Source organism: Coffea arabica, chromosome 2e (genome assembly GCF_036785885.1).
Source record: "Coffea arabica cultivar ET-39 chromosome 2e, Coffea Arabica ET-39 HiFi, whole genome shotgun sequence".
Taxonomy (NCBI): domain Eukaryota; kingdom Viridiplantae; phylum Streptophyta; class Magnoliopsida; order Gentianales; family Rubiaceae; genus Coffea; species Coffea arabica.
In genome coordinates, this window is record NC_092313.1 from 8,824,454 (window position 1) to 8,840,797 (window position 16,344).

Sequence of the window (16,344 nt, forward strand, 5' to 3'; positions counted from 1 at the left end):
ATTAACTGAAAGTCATGAAGCAAAAGAAGATGGGTGTTGGAATTTTGTTGAACCAAGACAGAAGCAGATGTGAAATTTTAATCACTTTCTTATAGTAATAAAGTTCCTCTGGAGCATCCAAATGTGTTCAGATCCCCGTGTTCCTCTACAATATCGTTACATCGAAAGAATATGTTGTCAAAATCATAACAGAATTCACCGGTTCTGAAGGGCCTCTATTGCTTTCTTCCACTGAAGTGCTCTTTGTTTTGCATCCTCAAAGGACATGACTTTCTTCGGCTGCATCATCACAAAATACGTATTGGTTAGAAGCTCAGAAGCAAGCACATTGGAATATGATTGGACTTGAAAATCTCATTTTACAGGTAGACATGCCCCCCAAGGGCAAACATACCGTGCAAATCTTAAAAAGTGAAGGGCTAGTAACTTGAATGCTGAGATCGTTGGGATTGTCGGACCATATTATATTCCCCTTAACCACCAACTTTGCAGGGTCCACGTAGATCAACTTTGGTTTGTTGGTGAGAATAAGCTGTACTTTTTTGCTTGTTAGCTTCTGAAGTTTCTTAACCATAGAAATCATAAGAACAGATTCACCCGGCTCCAAAAACTGTTTCCTGGTAAGAGATAAGAATGCGAGATTTTACTAAATATGACAGCAGAAAAGGAAGGAAAAAATAGAAAAGAGGGACGGTGACGGTGACGGTTAATGATATTGATGCTCCCATAAGATGAGACTTGGTGGTAGGAGGAAACTGTCACTTGTAATGAGCTGAGTGTTACATAGTTGCGGTAACACATCTGAATAAAATAAAGGAAAAATCTATTCTCTCCACCCCTAGCCGATCAAAATATACACCCCCTCTAAAATTATTTTGAGTCTCCAACCAGACCATAACAATAGTCTAATCTATAGGCTATACCGGGATCATAACGGTTGTGATGCAATTTCAAGGCAAAATATGCTTTGATTTCTGTTAGAACCTAAATGGTAGGATCTTTAAGTTAGAGAATAAAGAAGTTTGAAAAGGTGTCCTGAGCATATCAATATGGTCGATAGATATTTAAAAAAATAACAACTTTTTTTGGATGCATATTTTCCTGATCCTTTGAACAAATTTCAATTTTAAAACCAACAAAAGAACTACTCTGATTGTCTTCTGACACTCCTTTTTACCATAAGCTCATTGACTTCTTCCCTCCCTCTCAGACACACCAACACAGGCACACGTGCATTTACATATCCAAACATAGTCAATATGCATACTTACACACATACATATACCAATTGACTACCTAGGCACATCACAGCTTTAGATAGTCACAATTTGCTCTCCCACTCCTTTCAAGTTGCAACTTTCTTTGTTTATCAAATTCTAGGTTCTAAACATCATGTCAAGCAAACAGGAAAAGTCTCATATAAAACGTAAGTTGTCTAGCACCACTGAAATTAAATGCCAAAAAAAAAAAAAATCAACTGTTGGTGGAGCAATATCACACTCCTGTTATCAAACTCACCATTTGGAGTCAAAGGAATCAATTGAAGCAAGTCTAGTTATGCTACCAGACTCAGAAGATGAGGCAGCACCTCCATTTCTATCATTTGTTTTTGCTGAACTATCTCCAACATGTGATGGGTTCCATGCAGATTCATGACCATCAGGCCCACTAGATGGAGCCTAAAAAAGAGATAAGATGGCAATGAGAATTATTCAATGAAAACAAAACAATCAGTTGAGAGTCATAGCAACACATACTTTAAGCTCCGATGCAAGTCTAGGAGGGGTTTGTGATCTCAAATTTGTCCAATCAATCCCCTCAAAGAAAGGATGCTTCTTAAGGGAAGAATAACCATCAGGTCCAGCCCCTGGCCTCCTGCCAGGATCAATATCCTGTATTGTTCCATTGACACGTATGTTAGGTGCTTCACTGATGAAATATCCATCAAAACACAACGATTTTAATTTTCAAAGATTTTAAGATATTTGAAAACAAACAATAGAAGGGAGATAAGGGAGTAGTGGAGGACAACTGTTGTAAGTGAACTACAAAAGCAAAAGAATTGCTAATGTTTACTGGTTTTGCTCTCATACCTTTAAGCTACACCTGGTAAAACCCTAAAGAAAAACCATAATGAGCTATTCCGCCAGCACTTTTCAACAACATTCCTTTTTTACCTTGGCTCCATGCTTCAATTTTCAAAAGCCACCACTGCTAATTAGTTTGGCATCCAAATAGCCTCTAAGGCCAGATTAGTTTCTATGAAAAGAATAAGCCACACCTCTGAGTTCTGACAAAATATACCAATTTCAAAATTGGTTCTGACCCTTAAGACATATATGGTTCCTCAAGAAAAGACATCCGAACTTGAAAAAGGAAAAGGAACAATTTGCAATTAATTATCCCAAAGTTACGCTATAATTTTACGAGAGAATATGACAAGATTTGAGCCCTTGATGTAATTTGAAGGCAAAATGGAGCTGTCAACTACACTTTGTCCATAAAAAAAGCACGCATATGTTTGGAAAATACAGGACTATTCCAGCCTTTCCTTCTATATGACTTTTACAAAATAAAAGAAAGGATAGTGGGAAAACCATGATGAATATACCTTTGGAAATTCAGCAAAACTGTTGCAACCACTTTTCTTTACTTCAAATTATGCATGAAATTATGAAAATGATAGTGGATAGGCAGCATAGGTACAGGTATATGTGCCTTTATACTTAAAATGAAAAATGAAATAGAAGACAGAGTAAAAAATACAGCTTATATTATTTCACAAAGATCAAGGGGTAATTGGGTCTATCCGGAACTAGATGAAAATGCAAATAACTGAGCTTACCAGCAGTCGATCTATAATATCTCTGGCTTCTGCAGAGAAATAGTTTGGAAATCGGATATCCCTAGCAATTATTCTCTGGAAAATGAGCCATTCACTTGCATCTTTAAAAGGAGAAGTTCCTGAAAGCATTTGGAATAACGTGCAGCCAAGTGCCCAAAGGTCATTTCTGGTTCAGTATAACCAAATGGGTCAAATAAAAAAAGTTAGGCAGCCAGAGAGATAGAATGATAATAAGTAGTACTAAGTAAACATAGAGGAACCAATTCTTGCCATATTTTCAAATTTGTAGTCCACTACTTAACAAGCTGACATTACATGAAAATATCTATCTAAATGGAATGAAAGAAGGTTGTAGGCCTTCCAAGAGGTAACTACCTTACCCGAAAGTTGCAGGAGATGAATTTAAAACTTCTGGAGGGACATAAGCAGCTGTTCCCACAAAAGTACAAGCTTTGTCATCTGGAATAAAAATAAACAAATCAATTCATTACATTAATCTGCATACCAATCAGTAATCTCACCATCAATGAATTTTCACTAAGAAAGATGTTTTAGTTTTCCTGAATGAATAATTACAGAAGGTTAGTTTACCCGATGCTGCATTTGGAAGAACTGTTATTCGACTATCTTGCATAGGCTTTACACTCCCAAAATCAGCAATTTTAATATGCCCATCTTCAGTAAGTAGCAGGTTCTCTGGCTGCCATTAAAGAAATTATTATCATTTCCTATATTCCAATGTAAGAGCAATATATCATGCAAAATACCTTTATATCTCGATGTATCAGCCCCATGCTATGTATATATTCAAGAGCATCTACAACTTCAGCTGCATAGAAGCGGGCCTCATCTTCTGACAGACGACCCTTCTGCAACAAAAGAAACAAGATATATTGGGGAAAAGCTGACCAGGCAGGCCAGAAAAGATGCTCTTTAAATACGACACTGTTCACAATCCCAGCTCAACAGGGCACCCAACAGGTCTCAAGTTCAAGTCTCAGGCCCTCCCCCTGCCCCTTCCAGTTCCCCTTTGTGAGTTATGGAGTCCCCAGTGTACCAAATAAGCAAAAGAGAAATAGGAGAACAATCTTGCAAATGAAATTTCAGATAAGATTGTTCCACTATATCTACAAGGATCAAAGCAAATAAACCTTTATGTCTGAAAATGTTGAGGAATGCTATATAAGTGAATCCATGTAGCTCAAAAATTTTGCTGCATCATATATTGTTTCGTGCCACATGTCAAAGTTAATTTTGCGCCTTAGAATTTTGGATCAAGGACAGGATTGATGTCATTTTACTACTATTAAATGAATAATAAGCTAGATTTTGACATCCACTTACCCTGGTGATTTGATCAAAAAGTTCTCCACCTTCACAGGACTCAAGTGCCATATCTTCAAATGTAATAAAACAAGAATATACTTATGTCAAATTACTAAGCAAGCCATGAAAAAGCTATGGAATTCAAAATGGAAAAGGTTGGGGAAAAAAACACTAAGCCAACACTGTGATATTACATGGTTGAAGGAAGCCACCAAGAAGCAAGAACACTCACACAGAGAATACGTGTCTTGAAATGTGAAAAACAATCGCACCACACCAGGATGGTCTAACTGATCAAGTACAATGCGTTCCAATTTTACATAAGCAGTTTTATTTTCCTTGGTGATGAATTTTTTGTCCATGATCTTCAAGGCATATATAGTTCCCGAGTCTTTCTTCCTTGCTCTAACAACCTGTAGGCATCAAGAATTGGATAGAATTAATTTCGCTTAAATATCAAATTATGAACTTCAATCCCATCAAAAGTATGCATTACACAATAATAAATTACACTTAAAATTGTATATACTCAACAACAATCCAAATAATCTTTGTTTTTGGGAGACCTGCAAAGTGGATCAGGGAAGGAGATAAGCAATTGCAACTTATGATCTTAGACAAAACAAACTCCCATTTATAACTAACTGATACAAACCTAATTGTAACAAGAAGATGGAATTTGAAATGGCCTCTCTTGGCTTCTGATAATCAAAAAGCAAAAAATAAAAGCGCAACAAAAGGTAAGGAAAATCATTGAAGTGAATAAGACAAAAACACATGCTATCACCAGAAAAATAACATTGCAATAGGCTTAAAGTTTTGACACATTGAAATTTGTGACCTACATGTAATTCTCTCCATCTAATTTCACTACACACCATCAATTCCACCCTACAATCACTACTGTGATTGCAGAGGATCCAAATCCTCAAAAACCCATCCTACAGGTCTCTAAACCTCACAATTTATTTGCCTCTGCATAATTATCTTACGAAATTACACCTACCTATGTTTAAGCACAAATTACTTTCCCATTTATTCGCCAGCATTATCTTTTATTCTTTAACCCCAATGAACTCACTACCTATATGTAATTGAATCCATAAAAATAAATAAATTAAAATATACCATGAAACTTGAACTTAGAAACTCTTCTTGCCAAGGCCTCAACATCTAAATTTTTGCCACGTTAAAAAAATAATAATAAGAACCTTATTGGCAAGAATAAAACTCCGCCATAAAATAACATCAGAAAATAGCCCCAGATACAAAACATCTTTCTAGTTGAAAAGTTACTTTTACTCCATTCAAACAAAATTTTAAAAAAAACCCAGTAAAATATTGATAACTATTTTCAGAACCTAGTTCCTTTTCTTACAACAGAATTCCATTCTAACCATATGCTGCATATAGATATACATTCTCATGCAAAAACCAGTACTCTGTTGATTATTCTTAATTGATGAAAACGAAACACTTCTATTTTCACGACGCATTTGATCTTTTCTGAATGAGCGCATTAGCTGTAGGTAAAGAAAAGCAAATTTTCAAGCAGACCATCTCACAACATTTCAAAAATGAACTATAATACCACCCCATGCAGATGGGGATCCTAAGTTTATTCCTGTCGAGTCTCTTCTTAGGTTCATTGCTAATCAAAAACCATGTTGCAACAGACACCAGAGGACCTGCTATTCCTACTCCTTCAAACAATAAAATAAAAAAGTTCTAATAGATTTAGAATTGTAGCTAATCAAAACCTGATATTTTAGATAATGTTGCAGCCATAGCACCCTAAGGCAGGTGAATTATTTGCATAGCTCAAAAGAGAAAAAAAAATGAATTTACTTGCATAAAGATTCACTGGATCAAAAACAACAATGAAAGAAATGAATTGAGCTGAGGAAAACCAAAATGGAAAATAAAAAAATAATGTAGTATCTAAATGATCCTAAAATCCCACAGGTTCAAATTTCATAATTTGTCATCCAACTGCCACAAGTATAAGAAAAAGGAAATTGCCCATATAAACAACTCCATGCAAATGCATCCCCAGCTCCCAACTCCCAACTCCCGTACCAACGAAAGGAGATGAAAATAAACAAAAACAATCAATCTATCACTAATCACCACCGAAAAAAACCAACCTCTCCAAAATACTATATAGAATTCAGAACATATAACCGAATGATTCCAATTTAAATCAGAAAAAATTACAAAACAAACGTCCAGAAATCAATAAAGAAGAACAGAAGGCGAAACCAGGGGGCAAAAGTTGGGACCTTGGAATAAGAACCAACACCATAGATCTTGCCCAATTCAAAATCTTGAATGCTGAAATTCTCCTGGGGGGCTCTAAATGCAAAGCTCTTAGATCTCTGAGTGCTAGGATTTGATGCGCTGCTCTGAATCCTAAGCTTGGAATCAAATTCCTTCTCCATCTTGTTAGCTCCTCCACCTCCTGTAGCTCCAGCTCCTTCACTTCCGACCAATGTCAACATTTCTCTCTCAAAAATTTCCCAAATCCCACCAACCCTTTAAACAAATACACATTTAGAAATTCATATCACCTACGAATACATGTAACAATTTTTATTTTCCTCTGGAAAATGGAAACTTATTTTTTTCCCTGACCCAACGAACAAGAACAAAATAAAAAACCTTGGAATAAGAAATGGGTTTTTCACGGCCTCCAATGAAAGGTGAAGTAAGACCGTTGAATAGCAGAAGAATCAAGCAGAACCATCACACATCAGATCAGATTCTCTCTCTCTCTCTCTCCCTCTCTCTCTCTCTCTCTCTGCCTTTGGCTTTGAAAATTGAGAGACAGCTATCTGATAAAGCCAATCCAATGTCAAAGGAACCCCCAAAAAAGCAAATGATTCCTTAATACAAATACATGTATACTTTACTACATGTATGTTGATGTATGTATTGCTATAACTGTATAATCTGCAAAAAGGTGACAACTTTATTGATTTTACAAAACCAGAGAAAGCTACTAAGTAAAGAGGGAATGAATGGATGGAAGGAAGAATGAAGTGGGGGATGATGAAATATTCATATAGGGATTGAAGAGCACATGGGAATGAATGATGGACATCATCTGATTGAGCGATTCATGTTTGTTTTAATTTCTCTTTGTTTTTTTTTTTCCCTTTTTCTGGTTTGTATGAGAAAAGAAAAGGTTTTTCCCTTTTTTTTCTTTTGGTTACTCTAATATTATTCCAAATCTCTGTCTCAATTTATGTGCATGAGTTGTAGCAGTATGGAGAGGGATCCTAAAAAGGAGGGGGTGAGAGATGGGGAGAAGACTGATGCTATTGCTGCCTATGAAAGGGGAAGGAGACCTTCAAAAATGGCCAGACTGACATGCTGCCACCATGCATCCCATTCCATTGTGAACATTTTACTGTCAAATTAAGGCTGGTGTGGAACTTGGAGCTTGCTCAACTTAGCTTCAACCTTTAACTTTTTCCCCCTTTTGCCCTTGTATTTTTCTTTTTCTCTTTCTTTGTTTCTTTTTCCTTGATGACTGTGTTTGGATAGTAGATAATTTGAGAAAATTTTAAATATATATATATAATATTTATGAGATAAAAAATGATTTAAAATGCGTTAATAATGTAAATAAATAAATATTATTATATTTTTTCCAGTTTTGAGTGCGTCAGCAAAAATATTAATGGTCTGTGATATGATTAAGAGACTTCAAGGCGAATATATGTTTTACTTTGTTAATTAAGTTGAACTTGAATATAATTCTATGATTTTAAGTTTGAGAAGTTCTTAACTTGGTCTAATTTGTTAAGAAATATTATTTTTAAAGAACGATTCTCTCAATTTTTTAGCTCTTAATGATAATAGTGGTTCAAATTTTAAATGGTTAAAGTTAATACAATCTAACGGTTCAAAATACTTATTTGACTATATATGTAATGGTGAATTTAACTTGAAAATATGATATCTAAAAAGGAGCGTAGGATCTCCTATATAAGTTAGGCTGAATTCACATTCCTCCATTCTAGTGATTGGTACTGTTCATATCAAAATATGTACGAAATTAAAAATGCAATGACATGAATTCACTAGTATTGATTAACATTTGAGAGCATTATGCTTCTTAACCATTTACGTTGCGGTGGAAAATCGAAAAGTTCCATTTTTTTTTTCGAAAAAATCATTACCTTGGAAAACTACCAATTTTCATCCTCGAAGACAATTATCTCGGCATTAGGAGCATATAAAGTATTTGACTACTAAGAATTTGGGTTTCCTTTGCATTATGGCATGCTTTGATAATTTCAAGAGAAACAAAAAGGTGATGATTTCACTCAACTAGCGTGGTGGAAAGCAAAATGGGTAGAATAAAAATTTGTGAACCAAACAATGCTAAAAAGACTACATAATTGCAAATAGTTTGTCTAAAAAAAGTATGAAAAATAGTAGTAGTACTATCAACTAGTAGAGCAAAATTGAAGAAATTATCTTTAAGCAAACAACCCTTCTATAATTACTGCAAACACTAACATCTTACAAGAATATAATAGACTCCTTTCTTCTATAGGAACTAGAAATCTTTCATGTTTAAGTTAGTAAATTGATTTTGAGGGACAGAGACAAACAACATTAGGCTTTGGCCCCTCCTTAAATGCCCTAAAGAAAATGTCAAATTAGACCGAAGAGAGAAGGAAACTATATAAATAAGAGCTAATAAAAGAGCCTTGCAATTGCAGCTCAAGGAGAAAGGGCAGGACAGGACAGGAGAGGGGGCCATGCGGGACAGAAACGTTTGATGAAGTTGGGTGCGATGAATGTTCCAATCCACATGGAAAATGAAATGAAGCGACATATCCCATCCCAAGCAGTCCCATGACTATCCATCACACCAATCGTGATTATGGCTACCAGTTTTACGACTTGCGACTTGTTGGACTGGGAGGGGTTGCTTTTTTCTGCTTATCCACTCCCAGGCCCCATCTCCTATTGCTTTGTAGCTAGAGGACCGGCCATTCCTCAGCAGTACAGTATTCAGGGAAGATAATAATCTGCTCCATCTTTTGTTATAGTTCTGAAGTACTACCAACTCAAAGAATGTTGTTGGAAAGTACACTGCACCTGTATATTCTTTCCTTGTACTTCGTGTACATTCCCTATCCGACTCATTAACAAGAGAGGTCTTTTTGTTTTTCTTTTCTTCAAATTGAGAACCTTCAATAACGGAAGCAAGCTGCAAAATTTGTGGTTCCTCTCTTTATCACCCCCACAAAGATAGTAGGCTTTGCTACAGTAAAGGATGAAACCTGTGTTCTTTGTCTACATCCCAAGCTTTGCATAAAGAAAACACCCCAAGAAAACAAAACAAAAAAAAAATGAACAAGTATTGATCCACCAACTAATGTACAATTGACTGCCAAAACTATTAATAACAGAATCCCCCCTCGAAGCAAGATTCACAATGGGAGGCAAATGAAGTTTTACAGGGTCGGTATAGAACAAAATTATGCCACAGAGAAACGAAGATCAACAGATGTACCCACCAACTTTCACCACCTCTGGTTAGACTTCATTCCTACTATACATCCCAACCATCCTTCCGCCGGCTAAATTCTGACTTGCGGTCGGTCAAACTCCCGTACATCTTTGCAAATATTCGCAGGCAATTGCTTCGAACATGATAATGAGCATTCGTATTCCGGCTAATAGCTACACCAGAAAATTTTGATGTATCAATAGCCCATGCAGGTCTTACATACTCGACTGTCTGGGAAGAGCTTGCATTTGCATAAAGGTAATTCAGCAACACATCCTCACAGTTAAAATACTTCTGAACCACCTGTCTTCCAGCCATTGCTTCCTTGCTCCAGTATCTCTCAAAGGCCATCCGGCCGTCCATGAAAGCTGCCCCAGTTAGAATCATATTGTAGCCATTGTGTCTGCGAGCATGCTTCTCTGCTCTGTATTTCAGGGGACTCCCATTCACGAGCCGGGGGTAGAACCCCACAATCCTATCAGGATGCTCACGCCATACCTTGAAACCCCGTTCTATATCATCACAAGTCATCATAATGTCATCGTCAAGTTCCAGTACAGCTCGAGTTTTTATTTTTGGATCCATCTTGAATCGATTATTTAACGAGTTCTCTTCCTCCTCTCTTATCCTTACTGGTACTGCCGAGTCGAATTCACTCAATTCTGGACGTTTGCCTTTGTTCCAGACCACCACAATTTCACGCACAGATGAACACCTGGAGTAATGCTTTATGTACATTTTCAAATTCCAGAGGCGAGCATCATAGGTCATTGTTAATAAAGTAAATTGAGAATAATGATCATTTAACGGGTAAGGCTCCTGTGCACCACTGCCTCCATATATGTATCCAACCCCCAGGCACATTAGGGCCATTGATGCCATGATTGTCAATATTATAACCAATCTCCCGGTACAAGTATTCAGATTTACTTTGGCACGAAGAATTGAGCTCGCTCTGTTTAAACGGCTGCAAAACAGTCTCAGTTTGGAGGATAACAGATTCGGCTTCTCCCACGACAAGAGAGCATCGCTTCTCTTCCCCATATTGTGAGGGCACCAACTTAGGGGTACTAGGCATTTCACAGCCCCTAGAAGCAATCCAACCAATATAACAAGTGCAGCAACAGCCATGACTGAGGCACAGCCTAGAACAAACCTGCGATTTGTATCTCCAGAGGGCACTCTGTCCCCATCCAGCACCCCAACCCACTCCCCAGAACTTAGCTGCTGAACATCAAGATGATGGTTGCGGAGGCCATTCCAGGCATTTCGTCCCTTGGTTGGTTCTTCAGTGCCCAAAGAGACCTCAACTTCTTTGAACTCATCTGTAGTGAGAATTTCCACTCTAAAGACACGAATTCGCCGCCCGTATGTTTCACCACAGTCTTGACCAATTCGATAAAGGTTTCCATCATGTACAAAGGGCCTGCCTCCATTTCGAGCTCCCATGCTCTTGTCTGTGTTATATATAGGGTTCTTTTTGTGTGGTCTCCAAGGACCAAGAGGAGAAGTACTGTACCAAATCTCCAGCTGTCCATTCTTCTTGGTCCCAATACCACTGTGGTCTGAACCAAACAGCCAGTACTTTCCACCATGAGGAATGATAAAGGAATCAACCATAGGCTTTTTCATAATGACCTTGTCAAATGTCCATTCCACTGGAAAGTTCACAGCTCGATAAAGCCGCAGATCCCCATTTGCACTTCCCTCAGGCATCATATATATCTGCTCCAAAAGAGAAGAGATAAAATTTCCTCAGCTTGAACCACTTCAGAGGCTTTCAGTAACCACAATGAAAAGGCAAGACATGATGTCTATATCAGCAATCAAAGACGATACTATTTATTCATTGCGTTCAAGTTACACATTTGGGTTCATTATTCTCAAAACTCTACTCTTCTATATTCTAATCTGCTAATTAAGGTCAAAATTTTCATAAAAGTGATGCATGCTTGCAGATCCACATATCATATTCACAGTTTACAGAAAAAAAGGCTGTGAGAGAAAGAGGTCTTACATGGCCATTGTAGTCAAAGACATAGGGATAAGAGAGATGCCAATCTTCATCCAAGGCGATGCCCAACTGCTGCCACGTAGCTCCCTTATCAACACTTCTTGCAACTCCGATGTCTCCTTGCATGGTGATTGAGTTCTTTGTTTCGAAAAACAGGTAAAGCACATCCCCCTGGATTTCATCATCAAAAGTTCAGAATTCAAGGTATGAAGAGTGTAATTACATGAATTACAAAAGTTACTGAACCAATATAGCCAGTTTGGAAATCTCCAAAGTCCTGTGCCATATTCATTGTGAATTACCATACTAAAAGGCAAAATAACCTTTCTTGGTAAACAGAAAAATCACAAGACTCTACTGTTATGATTTGTGAAAGACATTGGTCTTGTTCTCAACTGCTTCTGATTGTGTAAAAGCTGATTTTAGAAAATCAGAATAAAAAAGCACCAAAATAGATGCTTTTGAGTTTCAGCTTTTTCAGGCTAAAAAAATAAAAAAATCAGAATTTGAGAACACAACAAAATAACTTGCTTAGAATCAGAATCTAAAATCAGATCTTGAAAATCAGTTGAGAACAAGGCCATTATTCCTTTGATGGCATGCATCCCGAATAAAGAAACTAGCACATTTCCAATCAAATTATAAACATATCACTCTGAAGTCTAAACCAAGTGTTAACTGTATGCACACTCTGCATCTGGCAAAGCACAAGAAAAGATGAAAAAGATGCACTAGGTCATACTCCACGGATGCTTTTAAATCACAATCAAAGTTCCTTGCAAGTTTTACATTTTAAAAGCTGATAAGACTCCATAAACAAACAAGTCAAGCACTCCCGAAATATAGCAAGAACTAAAGAACCAGCTAGACCAAACATGTTATTGCTTATCAAACACAAGGGACAACTAAAGCTGTTTTCTGTTGACACCCAAAAATAAATAGTGTGTAATACACACACACTCTCTCTCTCTAAAGAAATCAGCACGATTAACGTACACTGTTAGTGACTTGTATTATAACTACTATAATTTTCTTCAACTCATTGACACCTAACATAAAAAGCTTGAAGTTATTTTGCAGAGCGAGGGAAAGATTAGGAATAACAAGACAAAGGAATTATCAAAAGAAAAATAAATAAATAAAATAAGCTAGATCGGCCTAAGAGAAGAAACATATTCATTGGCTTGATATGCACCTAATAGCCATTCAGAATTTAGTACCTGCTGAATGAACCAGAAGTAAAGTGCAATATCTATGGCAGGAAATTCCTACATTACCAAAATATAATCTTCTAAATCTATCATCATTTTTCGAAAACAAAGAGTGTCATGCACCACTGAAAGTACACTTGAACTGGACTTGGTACTACCATCTTACAATCACTTGAAAGTATAAACTCTTTTAATCACAAAATTCTCAAATAGTAAACCTAAGAAGGTAGAATCATGTGAAACATTCAGCTAAATGCCATCTTGACTTTGGAGCAATGGAGTTCCATTTAAAACTCCATGCATCATTAAAGGACGTCATCAAGACTTGCTGACCTCCATTCTCTATCCTGTATTTCCTTGTGGCACTTGCAGCTTGAAACCACTTACTAATACTTCAATTTGACCAGTTTTTCCCTGTGTAAGACAACAATCATCTATAACAATTCCAAGCCTTAGAAAACCAGTACCAGTTCTATATCCTTACCTATTATATCAGTATCACAATTGTGTACTCACATAAATTCTAAGTGCCACCCTTGTGTTACTATCTAGCATATCAGGGCCAACCTAGTAGTGCATTGAAGCTGCTTGAACATCAAAATCTCGCACATTGGTAACCTCTATATCCTTACCTCACATTGGTAACCTCTATATCCTTAGAAAACCAGTACCAGTTCTATATCCTTACCTCTTATATCAGTATCAGAATTGTGTGCTCACATAAATTCTAAGTGCCACCCTTCTGTTACCATCTAGCATATCAGGGCCAACCTAGTAGTGCATTGAAGCTGCTTGAACTTCGAAATCTCGCACATTGTGTACTCTATTTTGGTTCATATTCAATTTATCGCTTTACGACAACGTTGTTGACTAGAATCCCAAATTTCTCATGGTATGACAACTCCACTCTTTTTCGCCATAACTTACTTGTGACAAAATTTTTCAATCATTTTATACTTAACTCTAAGCAAAGCACCAATTTTACAGCTACAACCAGCCACAAGATTCAGTTGTTCTCCTCTTGTTGCCATGAGTTCATCATATTTTGAAAGCCACATATCTTCCATTTTTTTCCCCAAGTGTATGAGCAGCAATAAGATTATTCGGTATGAGAGCTTTCAGAGCAAACAATTATGAAATTGCCCTAATAAGCCTTTTACATACAAAAGTTTTCACATAAAAAATAAATCAAAAAATTCTTCTGCTTTTTCCCCATCTTCAACCCACTTGCCCTAATTTAAATTTGTCTCCCCTCCAAAAACCGGATACAATTGTTTGATCCCTTGACCCCATCCGCCAAAAGAAAGTAGTGATAACCCAGGCCAAAGTATATGACAAAGCAACTGACAGGGATTATTTAGCTCAACCTGGGGTGACAATTCCACTACATGACATCAACAGCCAAAGATGATGACCATTATATAAGCCACCACAAACGCTATCCCCCACATTCCTTATCAATGCCACTGTTCATGCTTACTGTCATATATATTATGTCACAACTGTACAGTGATTTAACAGTTAAAAATCCACAATATCACAACACCAATTTATACACAGTGTAAACAGACTTCTGGAAAGGTACAAACCATTGCGCTTAAACTAACACGGCCAGAATGCCAAAAAATTCACCTGAACATAAAGAAATGGATCGGCCACAAAGTTACTGGGGAATCCAGCCTCAGAAGCTGATGCACAAGTAACCACCGGGTTTGCAACCGGCCATGCTGCACTCTTATCCCTCCATATATTCATCTGCAATCCCATTTTCACAATAAAAAATCAACAAAAAGGACAAATCCAAGGGAAAATATCAAAAAAAAAAGAGAAATTCAAGAAAAGGGGAAACACCACATACACAAGGAATGATGAAATCAACTACCTATCAGTATCTCTCCATTTTAAAGCACCAAAATAAAAGTAAAAACCCAGAAAAAATCCAAATACAAAACCATCAAGAATGATAATTTTAGTGATCAAGTCAACAACTTTCTTCGAAATTGAGAAAAAATATACAAGATTAACAAGGGCCCACAAAAACCCAGAAAATTTCTGAACATAAAATCCAGCAGGAATGACAAATTTTTGTTATTCCTTTTTTAAAGGAACCACCTTTCTCAGAAATTAAGAAGAATATACGAAACAAGCAAGGGCCCACAAACAGCCAGAACCAAAAACCCAAGGAAAACAAAAAAAGAAAAAGAAAAACCAATGGTTGGAGAGAGGAAAAGGGAGAAAGGAAAAAAAAAAAAAAAATAGCTTACATCTTCGATGGGTTTGAGGGAAAAAGGCGAGTCACCGTAAAACACACCGATAGACCATGAACCTTCACCGTCCTCTTGACAGCCTAAAGTGGAGAGAGTAGTACGGACATTTGGGGTCAGCATCAACCTCCCGTAGAGGCTCGCAATCCAACCCAGCATCAGAAATGCAAACAAAAAATACCCAAAACTCCATGACAACACACACGACTCGTTATTCCCGCTGTTATTACTACTGGTACTCAAAAGAGTGTTACTAGTGCTACTATTATGCTTGCTACTGCTATTGTTGCCGTAAAATCTCTGCCACTTGCACCACCACCACCATCCGCCGCCGCCTGACCCCGACACCACAATTGGGCTGGACCCCATCTCAATACAGAGAAAAGAAAAAAGAAACAGAAAAACAGTCCCTTGTTAAAATGAAAAGTCAAAAGTCAACTCTCAAGCGGCTGGCACTCCCGGCTAAGATCTCATCACGGCCGCTGCTGGGTAGCTTTGCATGTCAACTGACATTATCAATTTTTTCAATCAAGAAAATATTTAAGAAGGCAAGAAAATCTCAACTAGCTGTTATTGTTGTGATTTTCAGCAAAAAAAACAAAAAGAAATGACAACTGGGTTCTATCTTTTCTGCCAGTGGATATCAGTCCCGGTGTGAGCCCTTGAATTCGAATTTGGGTATACGTTTTATTTAATTTGGAAAACTGGGAAAGGGAGTTGAAGAAAGTGGTGCGGTGGGGAAGGAAAAGGTGGCAGGAGGAAGAAGCGGGGGCTGTGTTTGGTTTCTTTGGACTGTTTGTCCGAGACAGAACAGAACGTTACGAAGAGAAAACAGAGAAGCTGTACTGGTGGGCTTCGTTGTTATATAGTAGTACTAGTTCACTACTCAAGAACTCGGAGTCTTCTTTTGTTTGTTTGTTTTTTTTTTTTTTTTGTGATTATTTATATTAATTAATAAGAAAGAATTATTTTTGGGTCTACTTACGTGCAAGAAAGCATGTGTGGATATAAAGGGGAAGAATTAGGCCTTAATTTTTGATGTATTAGTCCAACCCGTGACTGCGTTTTTTCTCCAAAACTTTTAGAGTCCAATTAAAGATAAATTATTTAGCTGGAACCTTTCAACAGGCTAGATAGGTCCATTATCCTCC

At 37.1% G+C, this 16,344-nt stretch overlaps 2 protein-coding genes across 4 annotated transcripts; both read right to left on the reverse strand.

The window, feature by feature from the left end:
* Positions 1–68: 68 nt before the first annotated feature.
* Positions 69–7,597, reverse strand: LOC113730734 (3-phosphoinositide-dependent protein kinase 2). Of its 3 annotated transcripts, XM_027255610.2 has the most exons (12): positions 6,833–7,597; positions 6,454–6,706; positions 4,404–4,584; positions 4,190–4,242; positions 3,613–3,714; positions 3,437–3,545; positions 3,226–3,304; positions 2,846–3,011; positions 1,758–1,892; positions 1,519–1,679; positions 395–617; positions 69–279 (listed from the first exon to the last, which is right to left on the reverse strand). In XM_027255610.2, the coding sequence occupies exons 2-12, from the start codon at positions 6,670–6,672 to the stop codon at positions 196–198; spliced, it is 1,512 nt and encodes a 503-aa protein (XP_027111411.1). In that variant the 5' UTR covers positions 6,673–6,706; positions 6,833–7,597; the 3' UTR covers positions 69–195. The 3 variants fall into 3 exon arrangements, with proteins under 3 accessions (XP_027111411.1, XP_027111413.1, XP_027111412.1); XM_027255612.2 differs by having other exon boundaries at positions 3,613–3,711; positions 6,454–7,597; XM_027255611.2 differs by having other exon boundaries at positions 6,454–7,597.
* Positions 7,598–9,554: 1,957 nt separating this feature from the next.
* On the reverse strand, positions 9,555–16,060 carry LOC113730736 (glucosamine inositolphosphorylceramide transferase 1-like). Its single transcript, XM_027255614.2, has 4 exons — positions 15,194–16,060; positions 14,562–14,684; positions 11,722–11,889; positions 9,555–11,429 (listed from the first exon to the last, which is right to left on the reverse strand). Exons 1-4 carry the CDS (start codon positions 15,560–15,562, stop codon positions 9,747–9,749), a joined length of 2,343 nt encoding a protein of 780 aa, XP_027111415.2. The 5' UTR covers positions 15,563–16,060; the 3' UTR covers positions 9,555–9,746.
* Between the last annotated feature and the right edge of the window lie 284 nt (positions 16,061–16,344).

What these genes read in the sequence shown, in the direction of transcription:
- LOC113730736 (XM_027255614.2), bottom strand. Translation starts at nt 15,562, where the DNA reads ATGGGGTCCAGCCCAATTGTGGTGTCGGGGTCAGGCGGCGGCGGATGG. An exon ending in CCCTCAAACCCATCGAAGAT is followed by an intron (nt 14,685 to 15,193) that starts GTAAGCTATTTT and finishes ATGGGATTGCAG; the next exon opens with ATGAATATATGGAGGGATAA. An exon ending in ATCCATTTCTTTATGTTCAG is followed by an intron (nt 11,890 to 14,561) that starts GTGAATTTTTTG and finishes GATGAAATCCAG; the next exon opens with GGGGATGTGCTTTACCTGTT.
- LOC113730734 (XM_027255610.2), bottom strand. Translation starts at nt 6,672, where the DNA reads ATGTTGACATTGGTCGGAAGTGAAGGAGCTGGAGCTACAGGAGGTGGA. An exon ending in TTTTTGATCAAATCACCAGG is followed by an intron (nt 3,715 to 4,189) that starts GTAAGTGGATGT and finishes CTTTTGTTGCAG; the next exon opens with AAGGGTCGTCTGTCAGAAGA. An exon ending in TCATCTCCTGCAACTTTCGG is followed by an intron (nt 3,012 to 3,225) that starts GTAAGGTAGTTA and finishes ATACTGAACCAG; the next exon opens with AAATGACCTTTGGGCACTTG.